The sequence below is a fragment of the Pleurodeles waltl genome, chromosome 3_1, assembly GCF_031143425.1.
Source record: "Pleurodeles waltl isolate 20211129_DDA chromosome 3_1, aPleWal1.hap1.20221129, whole genome shotgun sequence".
Classification (NCBI taxonomy): Eukaryota; Metazoa; Chordata; class Amphibia; order Caudata; family Salamandridae; genus Pleurodeles; species Pleurodeles waltl.
The window spans coordinates 1223365277-1223390130 of NC_090440.1; the positions used below are offsets into that span (position 1 = coordinate 1223365277).

The following is a 24854-nucleotide window of genomic DNA, read 5'->3' on the forward strand; positions in this document are numbered from 1 at the left end:
GTGTAGTCCCTCATGATGTTGGCCATGTCACCCAGCACCCCTGCAATGGAGACCATGGTTGTGCTTAGAGCCTGCAGTTCTTGCTTGATCTTCTGGTGTTGTTCACCCTGCAGCGGCTGGTTCTCCTGCATGATGTTTATCACCTGACCTATCTTGTCCTGGGATTGTTGGTAAGCCCCAGGACATAAGTGAGTGCCTCCTGGTCAGTCGGTTCCCTGGGCCTGTCCTCCCCCTGGCTCACAGCTGTCCTCTGACCATCCCTGGCCGCCTGTGTCCCCTGTACGTTGTCCCCACTCCCAGTGACCACAGGACCCTCATTATCTTGCCTGTGAGATGTGGACTGGGGTACCTGTACAGGTGGTCACACTACTGATTGACGTGTCCTGAGGACAGAGGTCTGGGGACGTTGTGTGGCTGCTGTGTTGTTGGGTTCTGAGGGGTCGGGCTCTGTAGTGGTCTGGGTATGGGCTGGGGTAGCCGACTAACCAGTGGTCCCTGATGGGCCAGGGAGTTCATTGAGATCCAGCGCTCCAGAGTTGCTGTTATCACTGGGGACATCTTCTGGTGAGGTACTGAGTAGACGTTGCAACTCCTCGCCGCTGAGATTGGCTGGGGCACCTGTGGGGATGTAAGTGGTGTATTATGCGACATGTCTGTGACATATTCTGTATCATTAGCTTCCCCTATATTATTGTTGTTGCCCTGCCACTTTTGTTTGTGTATGGGGATGGATTGTGGGATTGTTAGTTCTCCATGCTGTGCATTCATTGGTGGTGGGTGTACATACAGGGCTGGAAGGGATGTGCATGCAGTCGGTATGGCATGCAGGGCTTGGCATTTATGTTTGTTAATTGGGGTGGCGCACAGTGTGGGATGATAGGAGTCTGGGTGAGGGGTCGAGATGTCATGCAGGTATAGGGGGGTGATATGTAGTAAATGTTGACTCACCAGTGTCCAGTCCTCCAGTTACTCCAGTGATTCCCTCAGGATGCAGGATTGCCAAGACTTGCTCCTCCCATGCTGTTAGCTGTGAGGGAGGAGGTAGGGGTCCACCACCAGTCCTCTGATTGGCGAGCTGGTGCCGTGTTGCAATGGAACGCACCTATCCCTGTAGGTCGTTCCACCTCTTCCTTATGTCATTCCTTGTGCGTGGATGTAGTCCTATGGAGTTCACCCTGTCCACAATCCTCGGCCATAGCTCCATCTCCCTGGCAATGGATATCTGCTGGACCTGTGCTCCTCACAGCTGTGGCTCTACCCTGACTATTTCCTCAACCATGACCTGCAACTCCTCATTGGTGAAACAGGGGTGCCTTCTTTGGGACTTGGGACATGAGCGTTGTGTGGTGTGTGTAGGTTGTGCAGAGGGTGATGTGTGATGTGATGTGGTGGGGTGTGTGGTGTGTCTCAGATGAATTGGTAGTTGTGATACGTGTGTGCAGTTCTCTTTTGGATTAGCGTCGCAAAGTGTAGCCATCTTGTCATATTAGCAAAGCATTGTGGGTGATGTGGGTGTGTGTTTTATAATGCTGTTGGTGGGTATGTCAGGTGTGTGTATTGGTGTCAGGTGTGGGTTTTTTGTCCTGGCCAATCTTGTCTTGTTTTGTATTTGGGTGGCCATATCCGCCACAGCGGTGTAAACCGCAAATGTTCTACCACCATTGAATGTCCACTGTGGCAATTGGTGGGTCATTATTTGGAGAACGTAGTATTGGTGGTGTAACAGTATGGGTGGTAGTTGTGACAGTTTATCACATACAGTGGGTCTGGCGGATTTGTGGTTGTGGCTGATTTCTTTCGGTTTTGCATGTGTCATAATCTGGTGGACGGATGTTCTCCTCTGTAGCTATATGTTGGTGACAGTCACCGCGGCTGTATTCACAATTTACCGCCAATGTCATAATGAGGGCCATAGTGTCTTCTGCTATTGACTTTATTCAAAACAATATGTCATTTTCTACATCATGGACAGTCAGTTTAGGTTCATTATGCAGTTGAGTTGGACTTTACAAGTTCTTAAAGCGAATTGTATGCTCTGAAAGCATGTGGACTTCAGGGAGTTTTTTGCCACATTCAACTTTACAAGCAAAAGCAGATAATGGTGAAAAAGGAAGCTAGTTACACCATGCGTCATATAGAAAAGCTAGAAAAGTTGCCCTTTACAGTAGCTAAACACCTTCATCAGTGTGGGTAATACATGGGGTGATATCCCTGCCCGATATCCACATTTCATTTCACCTCATGCTTGAAACATTTTCCTTTTGGCAGGTTTGAATATTTAGGGGAGGATTATATTCATGAGTTGTTGGAATTGCCTTTCAATTACAAATGCATTAGTGAGAAAATGTTTTTTCTTAGCTGAAGCGAATGTGAGACTTCTGTAAGCCATTCAGTGACTTGAAAACAGATGGCATTGCACAGCACTTGCGATGCGTTGGTCATCAGCTGAGACACAGTCCTTTTAAATACAAATTTCCCAAGACACTTTGGTGTGTCGTATTTTCAAGGCATCAAATACTGCAGGTATTATACACTTCTTTAAGGCTGTTGGATCAGGATTTATAAGTACATTTCAGACTGTTTTTGGGATTATACCATCAGCCATACACTTGGCATTAATTGGCGGTATCTTGATGTTGCTATTTTCGATTCACAGTGGCTGCCCCACCTTGACCAAACAAAGTTAGGTGAACACATGATGCAGCACTTTGGAGTTTCTCTGGTGGAAGAACTTGATAAGGACTGGTCATTGTCATTTCGACTGGTACTCTGCTGTGTGCAGCCTGTCTTCCGTTGCTTATGGTGCCCTTTTGAATTTGCAGTGGAAGTGTCTTGTTCAGCAACATGTACTTTATATGGAAATTAATCTGATGATGTTCCAGATGAGAGTTAATTCCTAGAGTTGTCCTATGTTATTAGGGTTGCACTGTGGCGTCTTCTATGAACCATCCTTCATGGACCAGGTTGCTTTGGCTCCCTATGCCCTGGCATTTGGCACAGTACGGAATGCTGCCCCCTCGGCGGTGGCTAAGGTTACCATTTGCCGAAGTGAGGTCTTTCTTGGATTCCATGTCTATGAATGTGTTTCATGACCTCATGCGTGATTTTGATGATTTGTAATTGGCACTATTTTTCACAACAGCACTGTTTTTATGTACATTTGGCCTCGTCCTTTGGTTTGTTCTGCTTGTCGATTTGGGCATTTTTATATTTTTTATAGTTTTATATATTTTATATTATGTTTTTATTTAGCTTGCTCCTTTTGTTTAAGGGATACTAGATTTTGCACTCCTAATCTGGCAAGGGGAGTGAGTTGTAAGGGCCCTTTAGTACCTGTGTTGGGAACCCCTAGTTTAGCTCATATTCCCCGGTTTGTGCCTTTTACATTCATACATGTTTTATTCACATTTTTTAGCAAGCGCTTTTAGTAATTGTTTTTTATATTTTATCAGCTGACTTTGCTAGGAAGGCAGAGTTCATGCTGCGGATTTTGTCAGCCATTGTCCGACATGTAATCTGTACCTTTGTCCATGGCTGCCATGTACAGTACATGATATTCTTAGTTGTATTGCCTGCCCAGGAGCCAGTTTCTGTGCTCAAGACACAGCAGTACGGCAGGCTTGTTCTTCAAACACTGTTCAGGATATTATATAAACAACACATAGGCCTAAGGAGGCCATTTGTGGTTTGGAAGATGCAGCAAATGTCTCAGACCCAAAGTGTCTCCGGTCCTTATCCACATAGCCCCTACCTGGGTCAACAATCTAGGTACTCACCACTCCTAGAGATGTTGATCAGTTCCCTTGAGAAACTCTCCAAGTGGCCGGACCTACTCACCAGGAACCAAGGCCAGATGAAGCACCCAGATCCCGAGCATCTGAATCTAGTGATTTGGCTAACCATAAGACAGACAGGAAGATAATATGGTCCAGTGTACAGTCCCCTATTTATAGTAACAATCGAAAAGATACACTGTTTTCCAAGAAAAGGCACAAATCCACTAGGCACTTCAAAAGTGGAAGCAAAAGCCCTCACACATCCATTGGATGTCATGCTTCATCATAGGGCTTGCTCCTCGTCAGACTGACGCGGCAATATCTGACGGGCCCCACATGGGGGCTATTTGCTGGAGATCATGAATGTGACACATTTGAACCTACCGTCAAAGAGGAGCTGGGGAAGAAGAAACTAAAATTGGCTTGAGAACCTCAAAAATCCACGCTTTATTGATCGTAAAGGGTCTCGGTCAAGGGTAAAAACATCAAGGAGTGGAATGGAGATAATGTTCCACTACTCCAGCAATATGCAGAGGGATAAAGGACAAATCTTCCTTCAGCTACTAATCAAGGTCAACATGTTTCACGCCTAACAAAAGTCCCTATGGATCAAATGGTGTTTCATCAGGACCAAAAACAAGGTCTCTTAAGCTACACTATTTGAAAAAATGTGTAAGGGAGTATACCTATATCATGAGTTTAATTTACTCAAAATGCTACGCATCTAACAGTCTAATTAGATGAGACCTGTGGAAAAAACAGAGTCAATGAACGTATAGTCAAATCAAATGCACATATCAAATTAGACACAAGTGTTGTTGCACCCAGTGATGACATGCTGCCATGCTTCGTGTTAATGCAAACTCAAGGTAACAGCCGCCTACCCTCCTCTATTGGGGATGGGGCTCCTTGGGAAAGTGCGTGCCAGAGGACAATCGTTGCTTCTATAGGAATATACAAAGTACATCAAAAACAAGATCGGGAAGGCACAGGATAGAGATATGCATCTGGGCATTCATTAACTATTTGTTTACAGAACATATTTCCTATAAATACGGAAAAAGGATGTCACCCCGTCTAATGTATGTTAATGACTGTTAATTGTGCCAGCGGTGTCTAGTCGAGCGTGAATATCTAAAACCTCAGACAAACAGCATGGCCGGCAAAGGTAATATATACGAGACCTCCAGACGAAGTATCCTTGAGATACCGTCCCTTATTTCTGCCATCTTTTTAAATATGAGTGTCAATGAGCCAGTGTAATAATGTAAAAAAATATGTCAAGAAATGAATACGCTATGGCGTACAATGCTATCACTAATCCATTGTATGGAGGAAATATCTATTAAAAATACAAAACAAATTAAGGTACCTCCCTTTAGTGTCAGTTAAGATCTGATGACTTTGTCAGTCTAGAACTCACAGGGAGAAAAAAGAAAAGCTCATAATAAGCATTGACACTTACTTAATAGAGTGAAAGTTCGGTGCCGGTAACCTACTGAGTGGCTGCGTTCCTGAATTTAAATGGGGTACGCGGCCGGAAGGTCAAATAACCCGGTCACCAGATAGCACTCCAATCAGAGCCTTGTGTCTCGTGTAGTACAGGCGGACATGATACTAATGACGTCCTGCCCACAACTCACAAATCAGAAACAAAGGACAAGAAAACTGTCTCTGGATCAAGACGGGGCGCATTGATTAAAGACCTTGCGTCATGCCGTAGCGAACGCTAGCAACGGAGACTCATCCAGGGGTCTTAAAGTGTTCAAAATACATTTTTTTAAAAGAGCCAAAAGAACGAAACAAGGAGACACCTCAAAGGGTTTGTCTCTAGAATCAGATAAAATCACAATACAGGATGAGTCAAATAATTTGCTCAGACATGTGTTGTTAGGTCAGGATGTGTATAGTCATTGCCAAAAAGTAATGGCAAATGAAAACATGTGTAAAAAGGCACTCTACATATGAATAGGGGCATCAATAAAAATGTCATAGGTGTAAATCAGTGTCCTTAAATACAAAAAAACAAAAGGAATCGTAAGAGTCACAATGGTGGGGTGACTGAGTGTGGAGGGGTACCAACATAAAATGCCACTTTCCTCTTGTGTGGCGTGCAACTGGACCTTATGGTACTCACCTGCACAGAGAAGGACACTGTGGTATGATGAAGTGTCATTTAGAAGTGAGGCCTTGACAGGGTCTGATATGTCTATGTCAGGGCTGGGAAGATCTATATTATATTCCTTTCATGGACTGGGACAGTCTGGGTGCATTTCCTCAAATTCATCAATGCAATGTCAATGCAGCTCATATAAATCTAAATGGTGTAGAGCCTAATGTCACAGGACTGGAAGCTCTATGCTGAACAGTCTTTTTTTTTAGGTGACTGAGGGTGGTCAATGGCCTGTCTCTTTCATTTGTAGGATACATTTCCAGTTACCAATTACATCTGAAAAGTTTATTTTCTCTCCATAAGTCCTTGGAGGTTTTCAAAGACATTATCCTCTAATTCAGGGTCCAGGGCAGTTTTGTTTTTATTTTTTGTAGAAACCTCTTTTTTATGTGACTTGTCCTTGTGGGTCTTTTTTGGCAGATTCTTATGTGGAGGGTTGACGTTCAATGTTGCCTTCGACGTCGATGGCACTTTCGGCGCAAGCAGATGGGTTGGCATCAGTGGCTTATGTGGAGTCAACGGTTTTTGTCTGCTCATCTCTAATAGCTTCTACAACACCATGGGGGTGCTTGGTGTTGATGGTTTGGATGGCAGTGAGGGCTGCACGGGCATCAATGGCTTTGTCGGCATAGACAGCTGCTGTAGCTCTGAGGGCTTTTTTGTCCCCTTCAAATTTGCCTTTGCATCCTGGAGCCCAATGGGGATCAATAGAGTTATCGTCTTGTCTCTGCTTGTCAACCAGAACCCATGGGCTTTGGTGCACCAAGATGATGGAGAAATGGTGGTGTGGTTATGGGGTTTAAGTATACGATGGTCTGGTTGAGTAATCACAGCCTTCTGAGTGGTCTTTTTCTCAAGGCCAAATCCTGTGGGCGTTGACTCCTCGAGGCGCTCCACGGTTGGAGGTGATGGTTCATCTTGATCATCCTCCTTGGGATGACCAGAATCATCAAAAGCAACGTAGTGTGGACTGCACAAGATGGTGGAGCCTTCATCATACTCTTCCTCCTCCTTTCTACTAGTGACAACCTGTTTTTCTTCCTCCACTGAGAATTTTGCCTCTGCAGCCATCTCTATATTGTGTGCTAGATGTCGGTAGCGTCAAATCTTTGTTACTGAACAGGCTGAAGGCTGTGCAATCTTATTTGTTGTGCTCCAGCTACAGGCAGAGTTTTTCAGGACGTGTGTTGGTCTGAAAAGGTGTACTTTGCCCAACAATGTGCGCACTTTCAGAAAAGTCTCTATCTTCCATTCCATTACCTGGAGCAAAGCATTCTTTTTGAAGCAGAAGTGATACACATGAGGTGCCTGCTTTGGTCGACTACGTTTTGAAATTCATTGGAAATACTTGGCAGTCGATGAAGCTGAGCGACAAGTGTAAGCGGGTATCGGGGTGTAGGAACATCTTGTTTTCTGTTTGGCAACCAGAAGACGTAAGAGAGCCAAAGTCACACAGAGCACACAGACTATATATCCAAACCCGATGGCAGAAAAAAATCACTTGAATAATGGAGCCCTTCACCATTTGCATTCACTCGAAAAAGAGGAGTCTCAACACCATGTCATCAACAAAAGGCATCTTAGAGAAAAACAAGTTGTACAGTATGAGCCCAACACTAGATGGCAGGAAGAGTGTATGGCATGTGTATCTGCATCCAACACATGCTACGAGTACATTCTTTTGGCATGAAGTTTTTTAGATTCCCTATACAGATGATTAGTGGGGAAGGAGTTTGGACTGCCTGAACAGTTAGCCACTCTGCTGTAGGATGCTTGGTAAAGAGCTGGTCTGTGTCTCCTCATTACACTTAAGACGAAGAAGGGTACAAATTACTACCTCTCCATTATACTGGTGATGGATTGTACTTCTGCATTTCTTTTATCTCCCTACAAGGGTGCCCTTCAGTGGGTATGAACTTGAGCCAAAATAAGTGTCAATCCTTAGCTCATAGTGACAGCAAAGCAGGGGTCCAGGATTGGAATCTGCAACTTAATGCAGGGAGATAAAAGAAATGGAGTTAAGCATATTCACCAGGGATCTCATGTGAAAGAAGAGGACCATAAGGTTGGTTGGATGGGAGGGGGACTCATCAAATTAAGAGCTCATAGTGACAGCAAAGCAGGGGTCCAGGATTGGAGTCTGCAACTTAATGCATGGAGATAAAAGAAATGCAGTTCAGCATATTCACCAGGGATCTCATGTGAAAGAAGAGGACCATAATGTTGGCTGGGTGGTGGATCTCATCAAATTAAGAGCAGGTCTGCAGGACATGTAATGTGTTGTGACCAGTTTAAAGCACTAGCCAATTACTATATGACAGTAATAACCCACGGGCATTACGGAATAATTTACCATATGGCCAATTGTTACGTCTTTGTCGTAATTGCAGTAACATCTCTACATTTGAAGAACAAGCTAATGACCGGTCATTGAAGTTTCAAGCAAGACAGTACCCACTGCAGATAATCAATACAGCTCGCAAACGGGCATGCAACAACCACAGAGATACATTTTTGACAACTGAACCCAAGTACTGAGATTCTCGGTTAACCTGCGTTTTCACTTTCACTCCGCCGTCACACACTATTAAAAAGCTCATAAACAATTGATGGTCTATACTCAACAGTGGTGGAGCATCAGTACCCAAACCTTTGTTTGCTTTTAAGAGAACAAAAGACATAAAGGGTCTAGTGCACACCCGCCCAATAACTGTCTACCCAGTATCTAGTCAGACGACATTGTGGCAACCCCCACCAGTAGTAGGTCATTTTCCATGCGGCAGCTGCAATGTAAGTTCACTGACCAAACAAGTTGATTTCCTTGACTTGGAACCTGTAGGCAGATGGCGCCTTTTGAAACACATTAATTGCAATACCCGTAATTGCATTTATATGATCACTTGCCCCTGCAGCCTACAGTATATTTGAATGGCCACTAGATCAGTTAAGGTGAGGATTAATGAACATCGTAGCAACATTCAATGTGGTCGACTGACTACTAAACTAAGTGTCCATTATCATGATAAAAACCATAGTCCTAATGATATGTGGTGGGTAGTCCTCGAGACACCCTATCTCGTACTAAATGGGTCCAAAACCTTACTGGAAAAAGAACAATGGTGGGTATTCAAACTTGGGACTCATATAAAGGGGCTTAACAACGACATCCCCTGGATGAGCTTCCTTTCCAGCACTAGATGAGATCAGTGTTTTCTGCAGTGCCATGGCTTTGGCACCGTACTAGAAAAATGATGCGTTTTTCCATATGTAGAATTTTTTTACCTTACTGGAGGTGCTCTCCAAGCCGAGCGCCCTGTTCACTACTTACCCACGATAGGGTCAAGGCTACAGGCCTCCCCTGAAATTTTCAAACAGCTAGGGAAATCAAGCATACTTAGTGCCTGTATTGAGCTCAAATATAAGCATTCCCCTACTGACCCACTTTACATTAGGGGGGACCCTGTCGTGGGCTACAGCACCTCCATAACCAATACAGAGGAAAAGAGGGTGGACCTCGTTAATGAGCGCAAATACATTTCAAATGTTTCAACTAGATGTGCCCTGGACGGTGTAGATACCGCTGCACAAGGGATTAATTCCCCCATTGTATTGTGCAGGCATGCTTGACTGTACACTTCAGGGTTTAAACCAGAGGTGCAGCAACACCTTCTCAGTGTCCCATTTGAACCACCTCTTTGGTCCAGAGGTAGATGTCCAATTAGAGAAAATCAAAAAGACCACAGAGACAAAAAGAATCCAGGGTTGCATTGCAGACAACAGCCCCTAGGCAGCAGTATTTTTATAGGTACCAGAGCAGAGGTGTGGCCAGAACCACCACCACTGACAACTCATACAAGAAGTAACAACAAACATACCATCAGCAGGGAGGTAAAGGTTATTACAGGGGAGATACAAGAGTGGTAACCAGAGAGGTAGAGGTGCCTCTAGAAAGGGGCCCTCCACCTCAAAGCAGTGACTAGCCTCACATTGCCCTGATCTCACAACACCTGTCAGGAAAGGCTACAGCAGTTTCACCACCTATGGCCAGATATAATTCCAACCAGTGGGCACTGTATTTTGTTCTGCAAGAATACTGCATAGAACTTACTTCAAACCTTCCAAACATACTTCCGCACAGAGAGACCCTCAGTCCTCACCTGCATTTTCTTAAATAGGAGATAAAATCACTGCCTTTGAAAGGAGCCATAGAACAATTTTCAAAGCAACAGCAGGGCAGATGGGTACATTCCAGTTACTTTCTAATACCCAAAAATGACAGAAAACTGAGCCCGATGCTAGATCTTCAACCCTCTAACTACTACATCTTGTCAAAACACTTGCACATGGTGACACTATGATTCCAGTGCTACAGTAAGGGGAATTAATGGCGGCACTAGGCCTGAAGGATGCTCACTCTGACATCCCCATCCTTCTGGCATATCACCATTACCTGAGCTTTGTGGTAAGTGGAAATCATTACCAGATCAAGGTATTTCCTTTCAGGGTGGCAACAGCACTGCAAGTATTTACGAGATGTCTTGCAGTCGTGGCAGTACATTTAAGTAGACACAACATTCATGTCTTCCCCGACCTAGACAGTTGGCTGATAAAGAATTCATGCAGACAGAAGTGTCTACAAGACACATAGATCACCATCAATCTGTTACACAAATTGGGATTCACAGTCAATGCCACCAAGTCCAATTTTCAGCTGCTCCAGATAGAGCCATATCTGGAGCAACTCTGAATTCTGTCACATCCAAAGCGTCAACTCTGAATTCTGTCACATCCAAAGCGTACCCCAAAGCACAAAGGATTCTCAGTCTCCAGAACTAACTGGCTATTTTTCACCCACACCTGCCAGTCAGAACCATGATGCGTTTATTGGGCATGATGGCTTCCTGCATAGCGACCGTCCCACACGCCAGGCTTTGTATACACTCACTACGGGAGTGTCTACCATCTAAGTGATCAAAAGAGTAGGGCAAATTGGAAGATCTAGTGTTGATTCCACCTGGGGTCCATTGCTCATTACAATGGTGTGGAGCACAAACAGTCTCCTCAAAGGCAGCTCATTTATGGACCCAATTCCGCAAGTGACTAAAGGCAGCTCATTTATGGACCTAATTCCGCAAGTGACTATAACCACAGATTTATCACTCACCGAATGGGGAGCACATATGGAGGTCAGTCATGTTACCCCCTGTCAAAGCAAGGACCCTCACTCTAGTGAGGGTAAAGGAGACTCACCCTCAGTTAACCCCCGCTAACCCCCTTGGTAGCTTGGCACAAGCAGGCAGGTTTAACTTCACGAGCAATGTGTAAAGTATTTGTACAAACACACACAGTAACTCAGTAAAAACACTACAAAATGACACAACAAAACCTGGCCCTCAGACAACATGTGCCTTTTCTGCAGGAGGAAGGTACTGGAGAAGACCCAGTGACAGCAGTGGACCCTGAGGACAGTGAGGATGAGGAGGCAGAGGATAAGGATGAGGACAACAGAACATCAGTTATACGACAATACTTCCAATGACACACAGGTGACACAGTGGAACTGACCATTACTCTGACTACTGATTTAACTGTGTGGCTGTAGCATGATGACATTCACTTACTTTGCATCTCAACTTATTGTCAGCGATGGCTTCTCATTTTCCAGATGTTGGTGATATGACAACAATGTCCTGATGTGATTACTACAGAGAGTTACAGGTCATTATTTGTATGCTATCACAGTGTTCAGATCATTTGCACTCGATGTGACTGGTTCTACAAATGCACATTTAAAAAATCATAAATGGTGTCACTCATATTGTGTTCAAGGGTGTTTATTGTAGTGCTATATAATTGAGGGTAAAGTGCAATGGAATGGGATGATGGTGGAGGAAAGTCCAGGGTATAGTTCCAGTCACTTTGTAGCACAAGTCCAGTGTCCAAGGGGCCATAGGAATGGGAGTAATGTCAGTTCAAAGTGGACAAGGTGACAGGGTGGGACACAAGGGGGACAATCAGGAGAGTCGCATTTCCTGGCAGTGGTCTTGGTCTTGGCATGTGTCTCTGGCTTCTGTCTGGTTGACAGGGAACGTTTGCAGGGTGGTTCACCTTTTGCAGGGGTAGGGGTGCTGGTGGCCTGTGGGTCCTGTGGCGGCGCCTCCTGTCCACTAGCTGCAGCAGATGTGGTGGGCTGGTCAATAGACTGGCTAGTGGTAGGGGCCAGCTGCTGTACAGTCTATTCCCTCATGATGTTGGCCATGTCTGTCAGTACCCTTGCTATGGAGATCATGGTGGTTTTGAGGGCCTGCAAATCCTCCCTGATCTCCTGAATGTGTTTCTCCTGCAGCCACTTGTTCTCCTGCATGTTGTTCAGGATCTGGCCCATCGTGTCCTGGGATTGTTGGTAGGCTCCCAGGACATTAGTGAGTGCCTCCTGGAGAGTCGGTTCCCTGGGCCTGTCCTCCCCCTGACGCACAGCGGTCCTCCCACTGTCCCTATTGACCTGTGCCCCTGTCCCCTGAATGGTGTGCCCACTGCCACTGACCCCTGGTCCCTGATTGTCTTGGGTATGAGGAGGGAACTGGGGTCCCTGTAGAGGTGGGCACACTGCTGATTGATGTGTCCTGGTGACAGAGACGCGGAGATGCTAGGTGGGTGCTGTGGTGTTGGTAACTGATGGGGGAGGCTCTGTGGTGGACTGTGTGTGGGCTGGGGTGACTGACAGACCAGTGGTTCCTGATGGGCCAGGTTGTTGATCCAGATCCTGAAGTCCATTGTTACTGTCATCACTGGGGCATCTTCTGTTGGGGTACTGGATAGTCGTGCACCTCCTCTCCACTGAGATTGGCTGGGGCACCTGTGGAATGTAAGTGATGTATTATGCTTCATGCCTGTGATGTATTCTACATCCTATCTTCCTTTACTTATATACATCAACCAGGGAATATCCTTAGCATGGTCACATAACATGCAGTTTTGCAGGATTTCTGTGTTAAAAGAGGTAAACTCATTAGTCCAGGTAAAGATCCACAACATAAAAGGAGCAATCTTGATGGTATCTTCTATGAAGTCTAAATCCAATTCAGCATGCAAACAGAAGCCAGAGGTATTTTTACCAACTCCTAGCAAACTTCTAAAGAAGTGATTTTCCTCTATCGCAGGGGTCCTATTTTCTGTTGAGCCCCAGAGTGGAGGCCCATACAACAGGACTGGGAGACATTTGCGCCTATAAATTTCAAGCAAGGGCTTAATAGTTGGGTGCAGTTTATTTTGTGGATGAAAGCAGAAGACAGACTTCTTGCGTGAGTCCTCAGAATTACGGTGTTCTTGAAACAAGCCCGAAAACTGCTTTTCTGGGTGGATCAACCATGACAGAAAATATTGGATACACCCTGGCTCAGACCTGTTCGCTGAGACAACAGTACGGCAAGAAAAAGCTATCTAAAACGTTTAGATAGCCAGCGATTTGAAAAATCTAGATCTCTAGTTGCTTGGAGTAGCACTAGAAACTGAACACTGCTGTATGGAGAGTCTCTTGCAACACAGTGTTTGTTGAAATCTGAACTGTGGTGACCTCAAGGGTGTGGCCATTAGAGCATCTCGTTCTGCTTTGGAGTAATTTTCAGTAAGGTGATTTGACTACTACACTGAATGTTTAATTGTTTCTTTTTCTGATTGGTGTTGGCTGCTGCCATAGAAGGTGACTGGAGGCTCCCATATGGATGGCTGGGAAGGATTCAATTGTGTGAATCGATTAAAGATACCAATGTTGGAGAAATGCAGTTACAGGGAAGTTTTTTTTTTCTTTTTCATGCTAAATTCAGAATTTGAAATGTTGCCAAGCTTCTTCAACAAGCATGTCTATTCTGCACTTTTGATCAGAAAAGTAAGTGACGTAATATATTGGCGTTTGAAACTCTGAGCAGCCAGGCTTACAAGCTGATGTTGTTTCTAGAATTTCCCATACTCCGTATGCTCCTAATTCAGGGCAAAAGAGCCCTGAATTAAGACCACAAGACATTTCCTGAGAAGCTCAAATAGTCTGCAGTTTGTTCATTCGAGTGGTGATGTTTGTCCATATTCCTGATTTGAAGAAAAAAAGCAATTAGATGGTGTTAGTAGATAGCTAGTTAAACTGCAGTAGTATACGTTTCATTCAGACATGGCTGATTTTCCTTTTACAGCATCCTGCAAAGGGGTGCGATGCACTGAAATCTCTTCAGTGAAAAATTACTTGAAGCTTTTCTGTTTATTACGAATTAAGGTCGATTTTTCCAAGTGTGCCACTTCTCTAATCGGCAAACCTGCTCAGTCAATCCCCCACAGGGCCTAAGGTCAGAAAACATGGTGAAAACCTGTCTTGTCATGAGGATTTAGAATCTAAAGTACAAATGTCCCTGCATGACTAGAACAATTACTATTTTTTCATTGACTCTTAAATAAACACCAAATGTAAAGATTGAATTTGAGAACTGTAAATTTCAGCAACTCTGTTTCAGGTTCTGTTACTCTAATATGCCAGTCCATTTTTTCTGCTTACAATCTTATCTCTGTACAGGAGCTTTCTTGGACGTGATTGTGAGATGTGAAATCTCCAGAGTATTACTTCTTATGCTGTTACAGGTAAGGGTTTAACTTTCAAAGCATGCTTCTGATGATTATTATACTGTCATTTGTAAGTTATACTCATGTGCTAAACATATATGTTCTCCAGCATTGGATCTTTCAAAATTTCACGCACTTGGATAACTCACCATTATTAGGCTGGGAATATAGTGTAGTTTAAAACAGAAACAAGCAGTGTTAAAAAAAAAATAGTGTTAGTGCATTCATATCATGGAAGGAAACATTGTCGCCAAACAAGTGAATATACCAGCACTCTAAGTCTCCCTAGAGGCCACAATAGCATAGAGTTCCTACTGCACGTTGAGTGTGTGAGAGTTCCTGAACAGTGATCTGGCCTCTCTGAAACATTTACTTTTGAAACTCAGTATTTCAGCTTTTTAACTCCTCTCAGCCCTCTCCCAGGCCCTGCTTCAGTCTCTGCTTCATGGTGTGTTGTTAATGGATAATTTTCTTGTGGACCATGTATAATGTCTGCCAAGATGTCACCTTCTCAGAGACAGATGAATTCACTTTTTAAGAGCTGTTTATCTTGTGACAATACCTGCTTTTACACAAAACATAATGCATGAAAATATGACATTTGCAGATATTTCACGCTCATGACTGTACATGGCTAGCACAGGCATTTATCTCAATACCTTCAAGTGCACAAGGGAGATGCCTCCACTTCAGGAGGTATCACCTTCTCATGAGAAAATCCTGAGAGAAGTGCCCCTTCCCCAACTATTGCAAAAGAGGTGCACAAAAGAAAGCACCTGGCACGGTCTGAGGTTCTCACTAACAGGGCTCCCCCTGAATTTACTGTTACTTCACAATCATGTGATCGCAAGCTTGAACAGCAGCTTAGTAACATGGCACTGTACATAAACCCTCAAAAACATTGTTACTGACACATTATGCATGTAGTCTATTCACCTCAATTTCTGAAACAATTCTTTTTTTTTATTAAGGTTTTGTTAACACATACTCTTGTCTACAACTGGTGGCCAGCGAGGAAATGCTAATGTATGATGAGAACCCCTGTTGTAAGAGACAGTTTATTGATGAACAAACATATCTACTCTCCACCCATCTCCCCTGTTTACTAGACCCAAGATCAGACCCACTACTAGCACAGTCAGTTCTATAGGAAGGCCTCAGATATCCTTACCTTACTTCTAGTTATGGGGGTAACTACTCTTCCTCACCACCTTCACACTCCTTATGGTCTCACACTAGGTCAATCTAATTCCCCACCCTTGTTGGCTCTTGTTGTGGTTATTTGGAGCACCTTCAGTTATTTGAGACAAATTCCTCAGAAAGAAAACTTACGAAACCGTACTTTCTCATAGCTGTCTCTGGACCTATCTATCATCATGGTGCTTTATTCCATTCACAGGACCTCCCAGAAGGAGTAGAGCCTGGAGTGGTTTGCAAGATTGTGTCCTTATCCCACAGGGTGACAATTATACATTTCCCCTAGTAGAGGGCCAAAGCTATCTGTTTACCACTGGGGAAATAGAGAGATTAAGTTTATTTGTGAGTAAGGTCTAGGATCAGGCCAGGAGTCTAGAGACTTGTGTGTCAAAAATGGTCTCTCATTAATCTAGGCCACCTTTACAGTATTTATCCAGATTTTGAAATTGATGTAAGAAGTGTAGAAGGGTGCCTGTGGTCCTGCAGTTTCTTTAACAGTTGATATTTGTTGGGGGTCCCATGTGTGCACCTTTTCATGTGTGTAGTACCTGTTGGAGATAATTTGTATAAGGAACTCTATACTGTGTGTGTAGCTAGTTGACAGTCTAGTCCTTCAGTGTAGATCCCTCCATTCCTGGTGGATATTGAGCCTACCCATTTCTTTCTCCCATTGTTTCTATTAGGTTGACTTTGCTGTTTCATGCGCTTCAAGGAGTATTGGGTATCACTCAGAGAGTGTTCGCTTGTTGCTCTCCTTGGATAGGCATTTTTCAAACTTAGTCAACTGTCTAGAAGCATAGATTTAATTTTCCTTTCCAACACCTTGTGTATAATCTGATAATAGTGCATTCTCTAAATCCTTGGGTTGTCAGATTTCCCTTGATTTGAACAAAGAACTTGATATTGTTTTCATCAAACAAAGGCACCCATCTATGTACATTCCTTGTTTCATCACATTGTCTAGCCTCCCCTTGTGCAGCTGATAAAAATGCTGGGTTGTTGTCAGTGCTGTGACCCATACTGCTGTTGTGCCCTATGTTGTTGTTGAGCAGTATATGCCCCAGGAGAGACAATTTGTGTGTAGCCAAGGCACCTCCAAATATGGCTATTTGTGATCATTTAGTGAATGAAGCATCATTGCTTTTACAACTCTTTCCTGTGCCTCTGAACCATATAGCAGAGTTACTTACTTGATAATATTTATTAATATCTGGCATTCCAGACCATCCTAATTCTGGTGTCTGCACGTTCACAATTTAGCCACCCTCTCTCTGTCTCTTCCCAACTCATATAAACCAGTCTGTAGCTTTTTGCAGCTACTGGGGGCTGAAAGGTTTGTAATGTTTAATATGCATTCTTTACAATGCAGAGTTTTAAACCACAAATATTTATCCTGCAGGTAAGTAGCTTGTAGGCTTTTCCCAGGCCCTTTACACTGCAGAACTTTACCACATGTGTGTGTGTTTTTTAAATAACAATTTTATGTTACCTATAAAAGATTGAGGTTTAAGGGTTAAGGCAAGGGGTATTTAAGGGTAAGGAGCAGGTAGTAAGGATGGTAAGGGGGTTTTAGGGTTCAGGGGCTGTTCCGGTAAAGCTAGGTAAGGGGTATTTAGTATTCAGGGGGGGTAGTGGTAAAAATGGGTCCAAGGCTTTAAGGATTAAAGAAGGGATGTTTGGAGGGGTAACATTACCCATACAAAACAGAAAAAGGAAAAAAAAAAAAAGGGATTTTGGAGTGTAACCCTTATATATTCATTGAAAAAAAAGTTAAAGTAACGTTATATTTAGGTGTAATACAATATGAGTTTTTGATTGAAAAAAATTAGAAATTCACTAAGAAAAACAAAGGTTAAAGTAACTTTATAGGTAGGTGAATTTCTCAGTGACACTATTAAAGTATTGAACTAAAAAAACACACAAATTCACTTGTTAGTTAGCACTAATTATAACTTGCACTCCTGCTATACACTGCTTATGATCTCATGTGACATCACATCACTCATGACATGTTCTATGACATCACTTATGATGACATCTCAAATTTCTGAAGATCAGAGTTACACCTTTTGTTATAATCTGTTGTACAGAGTTCTTTTTCACCTGGTCAGTTATTATTGAATGTCAATGTTTAATAATGAAGTCAGTATAGTATGTATATTGTAATAAATATTTTGTTTACAGACTTGCAGCTCTTGCAAGACGATCGCGAGAGTCGAACACACAGATCCTGTCCGGCTATCACGATCCGCTTCCGAGATCATTAATTTGGAATTAAGTCAATAAAAGTGTATGTTTATAATTGTGAAGAAAGTAAGGCATGACAAGGGTTATTTAAAGTACAAAACCAGTTGATGTATTGTTTTGATTTTAAGAAAGTTCTCTGTATTTTACAATCTTGCTGCCCTCTCCCGAGACAACTACTAGACGCCTGGGAGAGGAAAGACATCCTAAAGAAGGATTCTGATTGGCGCATATGATTGTCTTTTTTTTTTTTTTTTTTTTCAGCAAAGAAAGATTCCTTCCTAGTTGCATCATTTGCCTATAGGGTTTTTTTCTCTGATTGCACCTTTTTGGTTACCTGTCTAATTTTGCTGATTTTCTGTGATCAGAATGTCATCATGTGACTCAGATGAGAATCGGACTTCTGTTCCTGCAAGTCAGCTCCCTCAGCCATCCACGGAGCCCTTGGTCTAGCAGTTTAGTCAGATGAGACCTGGTGGGAAGAAAGTGTCTGCCAAATATGTAATTTGTAACATATGCCAAAAAGAGTTCATCTGGGACAGCCGGAACAAGCAGTATTCCATGAGTACTACTGGGATGTGGTGACATTTGAGAGCTATGCAACCTGAATGCCTTGCTCAGGCTAAATTAGGCTGTGCTGCAGACCATGATAACTCCTCAAGGACGTCCACATCTTTCCAACCTGGTGACAGTGTGCCTGCCCAGGTACTCCCTGTGCAAGCAGATAGCCTGTCATATCTGAAGAAAGTCCTTATTTGCTGTTTATGCAGGGAAGTTATTTTTTCTTCTGAGACAAGCAAGGGAGCATGGGGCAGGCTTGTCCAAGACCATATAAATACCCACCCAAGGCAGTAATGTTTTTTTTTTTTTTTTACATTTTTTCCTACATTTTTCTTCTCTTTGTTTTAAATATGTTTTTTTTTAACTCCCAGTTTCTTGTTTTTGTTCTGTCCCTATTTTATAAAAAAATTCCAAAAAATTAAAAATGTTTTAAAAAACACAAAAATACACTTTGAAAATACAACTTAAAAAAGCTCCTTTCATATCTACCCTATACTTTCATAATGTATGGTGTTTGTACTATGTACCCCCTTCTTTTTTTCTATTTTATGACTCTCGCAAGACACTCATGAGAGCCATGAAGCTCTCATGCACATTTGACTTTTGTGGGCCTCTCGTGAGAGCTGGCCACACAGTCCCCCATATCCACTCCGAGGGGGCAGTGTTTGCTGTTTTACACTTGCAAGCCTCTCACAAGAATGTGCTTTTATAATGGAATTCACATTTTCACTAAACTTATCCTGTTGTAATAGGTATAATGTATATGTACCAGATTTTCGCTATCCCCTTTTCCTTTATAATATGATCCTGCAAGACTCTTTCAGGATCATAAAAATACTTTCAGGGAAGAATTTACATTTTCCTTCATTACGATACCTACCTCTAACAATCCCCACCAACAGACTATAGGGAGACATTGCCCTCTCCATTGCGACCTTTCATTAAGATAACTGATGTGAAGAGTAGAGTGGAAAGAGACACTGCCTCTCCGTACACACCTTTTACAGGCTTAGTAGTATGCATGGTAGGGTGGGGATGTTACTCACCCAACATGTAAGATCTCATTATTCCATACTAAATAAAACAAGTACTGCCCTCTCCACTGAGATCTCGCCTCAGGGAAATAACCATATTTATTAGTATTTGGTAATGGATTTCCGTGTCCACAGCATGACAGATATACACAGTAGTATGTAGGAAAACCTTGTATTCTGCGCAAGCACCTATCTTCAAGACAACTTGGATGTACAGTACAGTGTAGTGAAGCCATGGCATCTTTCCTCATACCGCTCCTTAGAAAAATAGAGATATGTAATGCTGTCTGGGAAAGAAGTCCTATCTGTGCTAGCACATCTTACCAGAGTAAGAGGTGTCCCTAGTAGGGTTTCAGACAAATGTATCACAACTCATACCTCTTCTCATGGTGACAGGTATACATAGTAGGTTGTGGGGAAAAACTGCTGTCTTTCCTGAGACAGGTCTCATGATAAGTCTGCACAGTATAGTGTTTAGAGAGACTGGCCTTTCTCCTGTGATGTGTCTCCTAGATTATGCTTGTGCTAATTAGGGTGTGAAAAGTGGTTTACCTTTGTCGTCACACCTCTCTCCATTATGAAAGGAGTACAGTTAAATTATGCAGTCAAAATTATCTTTATACTCAGAAGTATATCTTGCATAACAACTATAGAGACTAAGATATGAAAACACACTACCCTCTTACCTGAGACATCTCCTTAGAGTGCTACGTGCAAAATATGATGTGGGTAGAAACTGCTGTCTTTGCTCATACCTCTCTTCATGATAATGAATGTCATTAGTAGAATGTATAATGGAGTATCCTTTATTTTGACAACTGTGTCTTGCACAACCAGTGTGCACACTTTAATGTGAGGACACACTCAACCCTCTCTCAAACCTCTCCTTAAGGGGATAGACATGTGTAATACAATGTACACAAAGACACACTTCTGCGCTGAAACTTCTCTCCAGAGTGACAAGCATATATACTAGAATGTGTAAAAGAACTGCCCTCTCCGCTAGAAGACGGCAATGAGTAGTATGCTAAGAGAATGCATTCACCTCTGTACCAAAACCTACCTCTTGCATAAAAATCTTTATTCTACAGTGGGAAGAGGCACTAATCTCTCTACATTAAATACAAATACATGCAGGAGAACAGTTACAGTTCTTGACGAATGAACTGCCACTTTAAGTCAACATTAAAAGACTGTATTCATTTTAAAATCTTTAAAAGCTATTAAGGAAAGAAATCAATAGTGACTTCAAACATTTTATTTTAAAAACAGTTTCACAACATAACAGACAAAAATAACAATAAACTACAACTGCAGTAAAAACAAAAAACTTTAGAAATTATTATTTATCTTTGCTGATATGTAAAATGTCCAAAAAGGAGTTCAGCAGAGGCAACAAGAGCAAATAATACACTCTGAGTACCTCTGGCATGTGGCGACATTAGAAGGCTATGCACCCTCAGCGCCTTGCTCAGGCTGAGTTACCCTGTGCAGCCAAGCTTGATAATTCCTCAGGGTTGTCCTTATCTTTTGAACCTGGTGACACTGTGCCTGCCAAGGTACTCAGTGCTCAACCAGATAACAACCTTCCCTATACAAATAGAGCACTTCTTTTGCTGCTTAAATAAGCAGATCATTTTGTCATCAAAAACAAGTAGAGCAGAGCTACACAGAACAAGTTTCCCCAGGGGTATAAATGTCGCTGTAGGTAATATGAACAACATCAGTTGTGCAATTACCTTTTTCCTGACTTACTACACAGTTACTGTTCTATCTTTCTTCCAAAGTAAAGCGTTTTACACCTCCATATATTGTGTGACATGATACTTCTGTTTTTCAGAGATTCTTTATCCATTCTCTCCCTAAAAAAAGAAAACATAATCAAAAAATATAAATTTACATACTGATCAGTAATTGATAACAATGATACATCACTACATTCTCTGAACACTTCTACATGTTTCACTTACAATCACATATTTATATGTGCTTTACCAATAACATCAAGTTTCTATCTGTTAAAAAAATCTACAGCCTCAAACTCTGCATTTATTTCCACAATTAAGTTACAACATGCCTTCAAACATTGTTCTATAACAATTTGTAAAGTAACATTCCTCTTTACACACCTTTGCAAACAGAGAGCACAGTGTTTTACTCTAGAAATGGCAATATCTCCACTCAGACATCTCATACGGGTTAAATAAGGTTTATAAAACCCTAGGATTTTATTAGTAGATTGCAGATGCTTTGTTTTATAATTTTAGAAACATTGCCTCTTTTAATTACAACTACATACGGATTGAACATTTCATTTTGTGACACAACATCCAATACTTGGTGATATCTCTCCACAATCTAATTCTACCTCTGAAAACCTATATTAATAAACATGCACCTCTACAAACAGCTTTTCACTAACTAAACCTTGTATAGACTACATTGACCAACGTCAGTGCACTTACTGACACTTATAAACAAAGTTCCTAAAGTATATTTCTAATTACCTGAACTTAGAGCAATTTCTTACATACAGCTAAAGACACCAGTCTGTCTCAGTTTCAAAGTCATTTCTGCTGAGCCCAACTCCCACAGGCTTCGTTCTCCTCCAAATCACCAAGAATTACTCCACCCCCCCCATGCAATACAGCAAGATTCTAACAGGATTGTAAAACACCTCATGAGAGGCCAGTAATTTCCAATGGCGATCTCGCAAGAGCCTTGAGGATTGTATAGCACCTCTTGGCAGGCTCAGTAATTTCCCCTTGGCTTTCACAAGGGGAACACAAGATCGAATGTGGCAATCTTCACTCCTTGAAGCTTGTGAGCTACTCTCATGAATTGCAACAAAATTGTAGGGAAATATTAGTATGTGGGACAGAATATCCTCTCCACTGAGACCTGTCTCTTACATGATGGGTGTGCGTAGTAGGGTGTGAGGAGAGACTGGCCTCTTCTCATAGACCTTTCTCTTAAATAAAAGGTGTGCGTAGTAGGGTGTCTGCATGGACTGCCCTCTCTTTCCACACTTCTTTCTCTGATAGGAGTGTGTAGTAAGGTGTATACATGGACTGCCCTCTCCTTCCAAATGTCTCTTAGTTGATGGGTTTGTGTAGTAGGATATATGGAGATGCTACCTCTCCACTTACATATTAGGGTGAAGTACATGCCCTAGCCTCTTCTTTCAGACCCGTCTCACAATGGCTGTGCGTAGTAAGGTGTGCACATGGACTACCTCTCCTGTCAGACCTCTCGCTCAGGGGTGTGCGTAGTAGGGTGTCGGGATGGAGTGGCCTGTCCTTTCAGACCTATCTCTCAGATGACAGGTGTGCACAGTAGTGTGTGGGGAGGTATCTACCTCTCCTGTCAGACCTCTCTCTCTCAGATAACTGGAGTGCATTTTAGGCTGTGTACATGGACTGCCCTCTCCTGTCAGACGTCTCTCTTAGATGACTGGTTAGTGTAGTAAGGTGTGTGCATGGACTGATCTCTCGTTTCAGGCCTCTCTCAGATGACAGGTGTGCGCATTAGGCTCTGTGGAGAGAGACTGGTTTCTTTGCTAAGATCTCTCTCAGATGACAGATGTAAGTAGTAGTGAGTAAAGAGGGAACGCTCCTCCCTGTTAATACCCCTCTCTCTGATAATTGCTGTGCATAGTAGGGTGTGGGAAGAGACTATAAACTACTCAGAACTCTTACAAAGCAGATGGGTGAAAATAGTACACTCTGACAAATATTATCTCCATTAATACTACTCCTACAATAGCAGGTATGCATACTACAGTCTATTGAAAACACCTACTCCTCCCTAATGTTCACAATCCTGTGAAAGGCTTGCAAGATTGTCATTTATTTTTGGGAAAATAGGAATAACCATGTACTCATCACAGTACTTATCTCTTACACGCTTCTTCTAAAAAACAAAGACCTTAATATGCATTCCTACTAATAGACTGTATTCAGAATGCATCTACCCCTTTTTACTATTCATAATCCTGCGGGAGTCTCTCAAGATCGTAAAAGTTAATTAAAAACAATATACATTTATTTTCTTAAGAAGATTTATCCCTTAGACACCTCCTCTCTAAATCTAAGGGGACAGCATGCCTTTCTGGCTTCCCCTTCTATTCCTTTTTTATTTCATTTCCTCAGCAACTTGCATTTTTCACAGTAAATAATGGATACCATTTCATTTCTAGCATTCCAACAGCCAGCCACTCAGAGTGTTCCCTTGCTCCTGTGAAATGTAAAAGGATCATGGGAAAAAATGACCTCTCGACTAATCACAGAGCTCCATTTTTAAATTTACACTCCCGTAGAACCTCAGTGGGACTTTTGCAAACCCACTGTCTAATTATACAGTTACTTTTGCTCTTAATTTCTCAAAAGCTACTGAACAGATTTACACCAAAGGTCTATGGAAAAAGCATGGGGATTTTTACGTTTTGGGATCCTCATTTTTGTTGGCCCCTTGTTTGATTGATCACCCCAAAACTTTCCAGGGAGCAGTATGAGGAATGATTTTTTTTTAATTATTATTATTATTTTTTTGGGAATGTTTTGTGAAGGTTCATCAAATGGGGCCAAAGTTCTTAGCAAACCAAAAAATGCCCAGTCTGTGGGAATGCAGACCTAACTATAACTACCTCCTGGCGACCGCCAGTATGTTATATACATATATATATATATATATGTTCTGTGGCATGTGTAGCTGTGCATTAGTCCACCATCTAGTGTTGGGCTCGGAGTGTTACAAGTTGTTTTTCTTAGAAGAAGTGTTTTTCGAGTCACAGGAACGAGTGACTCCTCCTCTTCGGTCCCATTGCGCATAGGCCTCGACTCCATTGTTAGATTGTTTTCCCGCAGAGGGTAAAGGAAGGAGTGATAGAGTATATAGGTATAAAGTAAGAGATGTCCATGTAAATGTATATACATATGTACAGATGTGTAACTTAAATCACTACAGGCTTCCGGGGAGGAGGAAGGGTGCATGCGAATCTGCAGCAGAACATGCCACCAACAGATGTACAATGGATAAGTGACATTTTCAGTTCAATGGCATGTGTAGCTGCAGATACACATGCTGTGCATAGACTACAGAGGAGTTTGTCCTCCCAGAAATTAGCGGTGGTCAGCCTGTAGGAGTTGAAGTTGTTTGAAATAATGTTCTTAGAACAGCTTAACCTACTGTGGCTTGTTGTCGTGATAATACGTCTACACAGTAGTGTTTAATGAATGTATGTGGAGTTGACCATGTAGCTTCTTT

The 24854-nt window shown here is 42.4% G+C and overlaps 1 protein-coding gene across 1 annotated transcript in view; it reads left to right on the top strand.

The window, feature by feature from the left end:
* The window catches only part of LOC138285069 (40-kDa huntingtin-associated protein-like), a 665864-nt gene that overhangs the window by 401908 nt on the left and 239102 nt on the right, over positions 1-24854 (top strand). The window contains exon 8 of the mRNA XM_069224556.1: positions 14507-14571. Within this exon, the coding sequence (XP_069080657.1) occupies positions 14507-14571 (65 nt within the window). The remainder of the gene's footprint in view (positions 1-14506; positions 14572-24854) is intronic.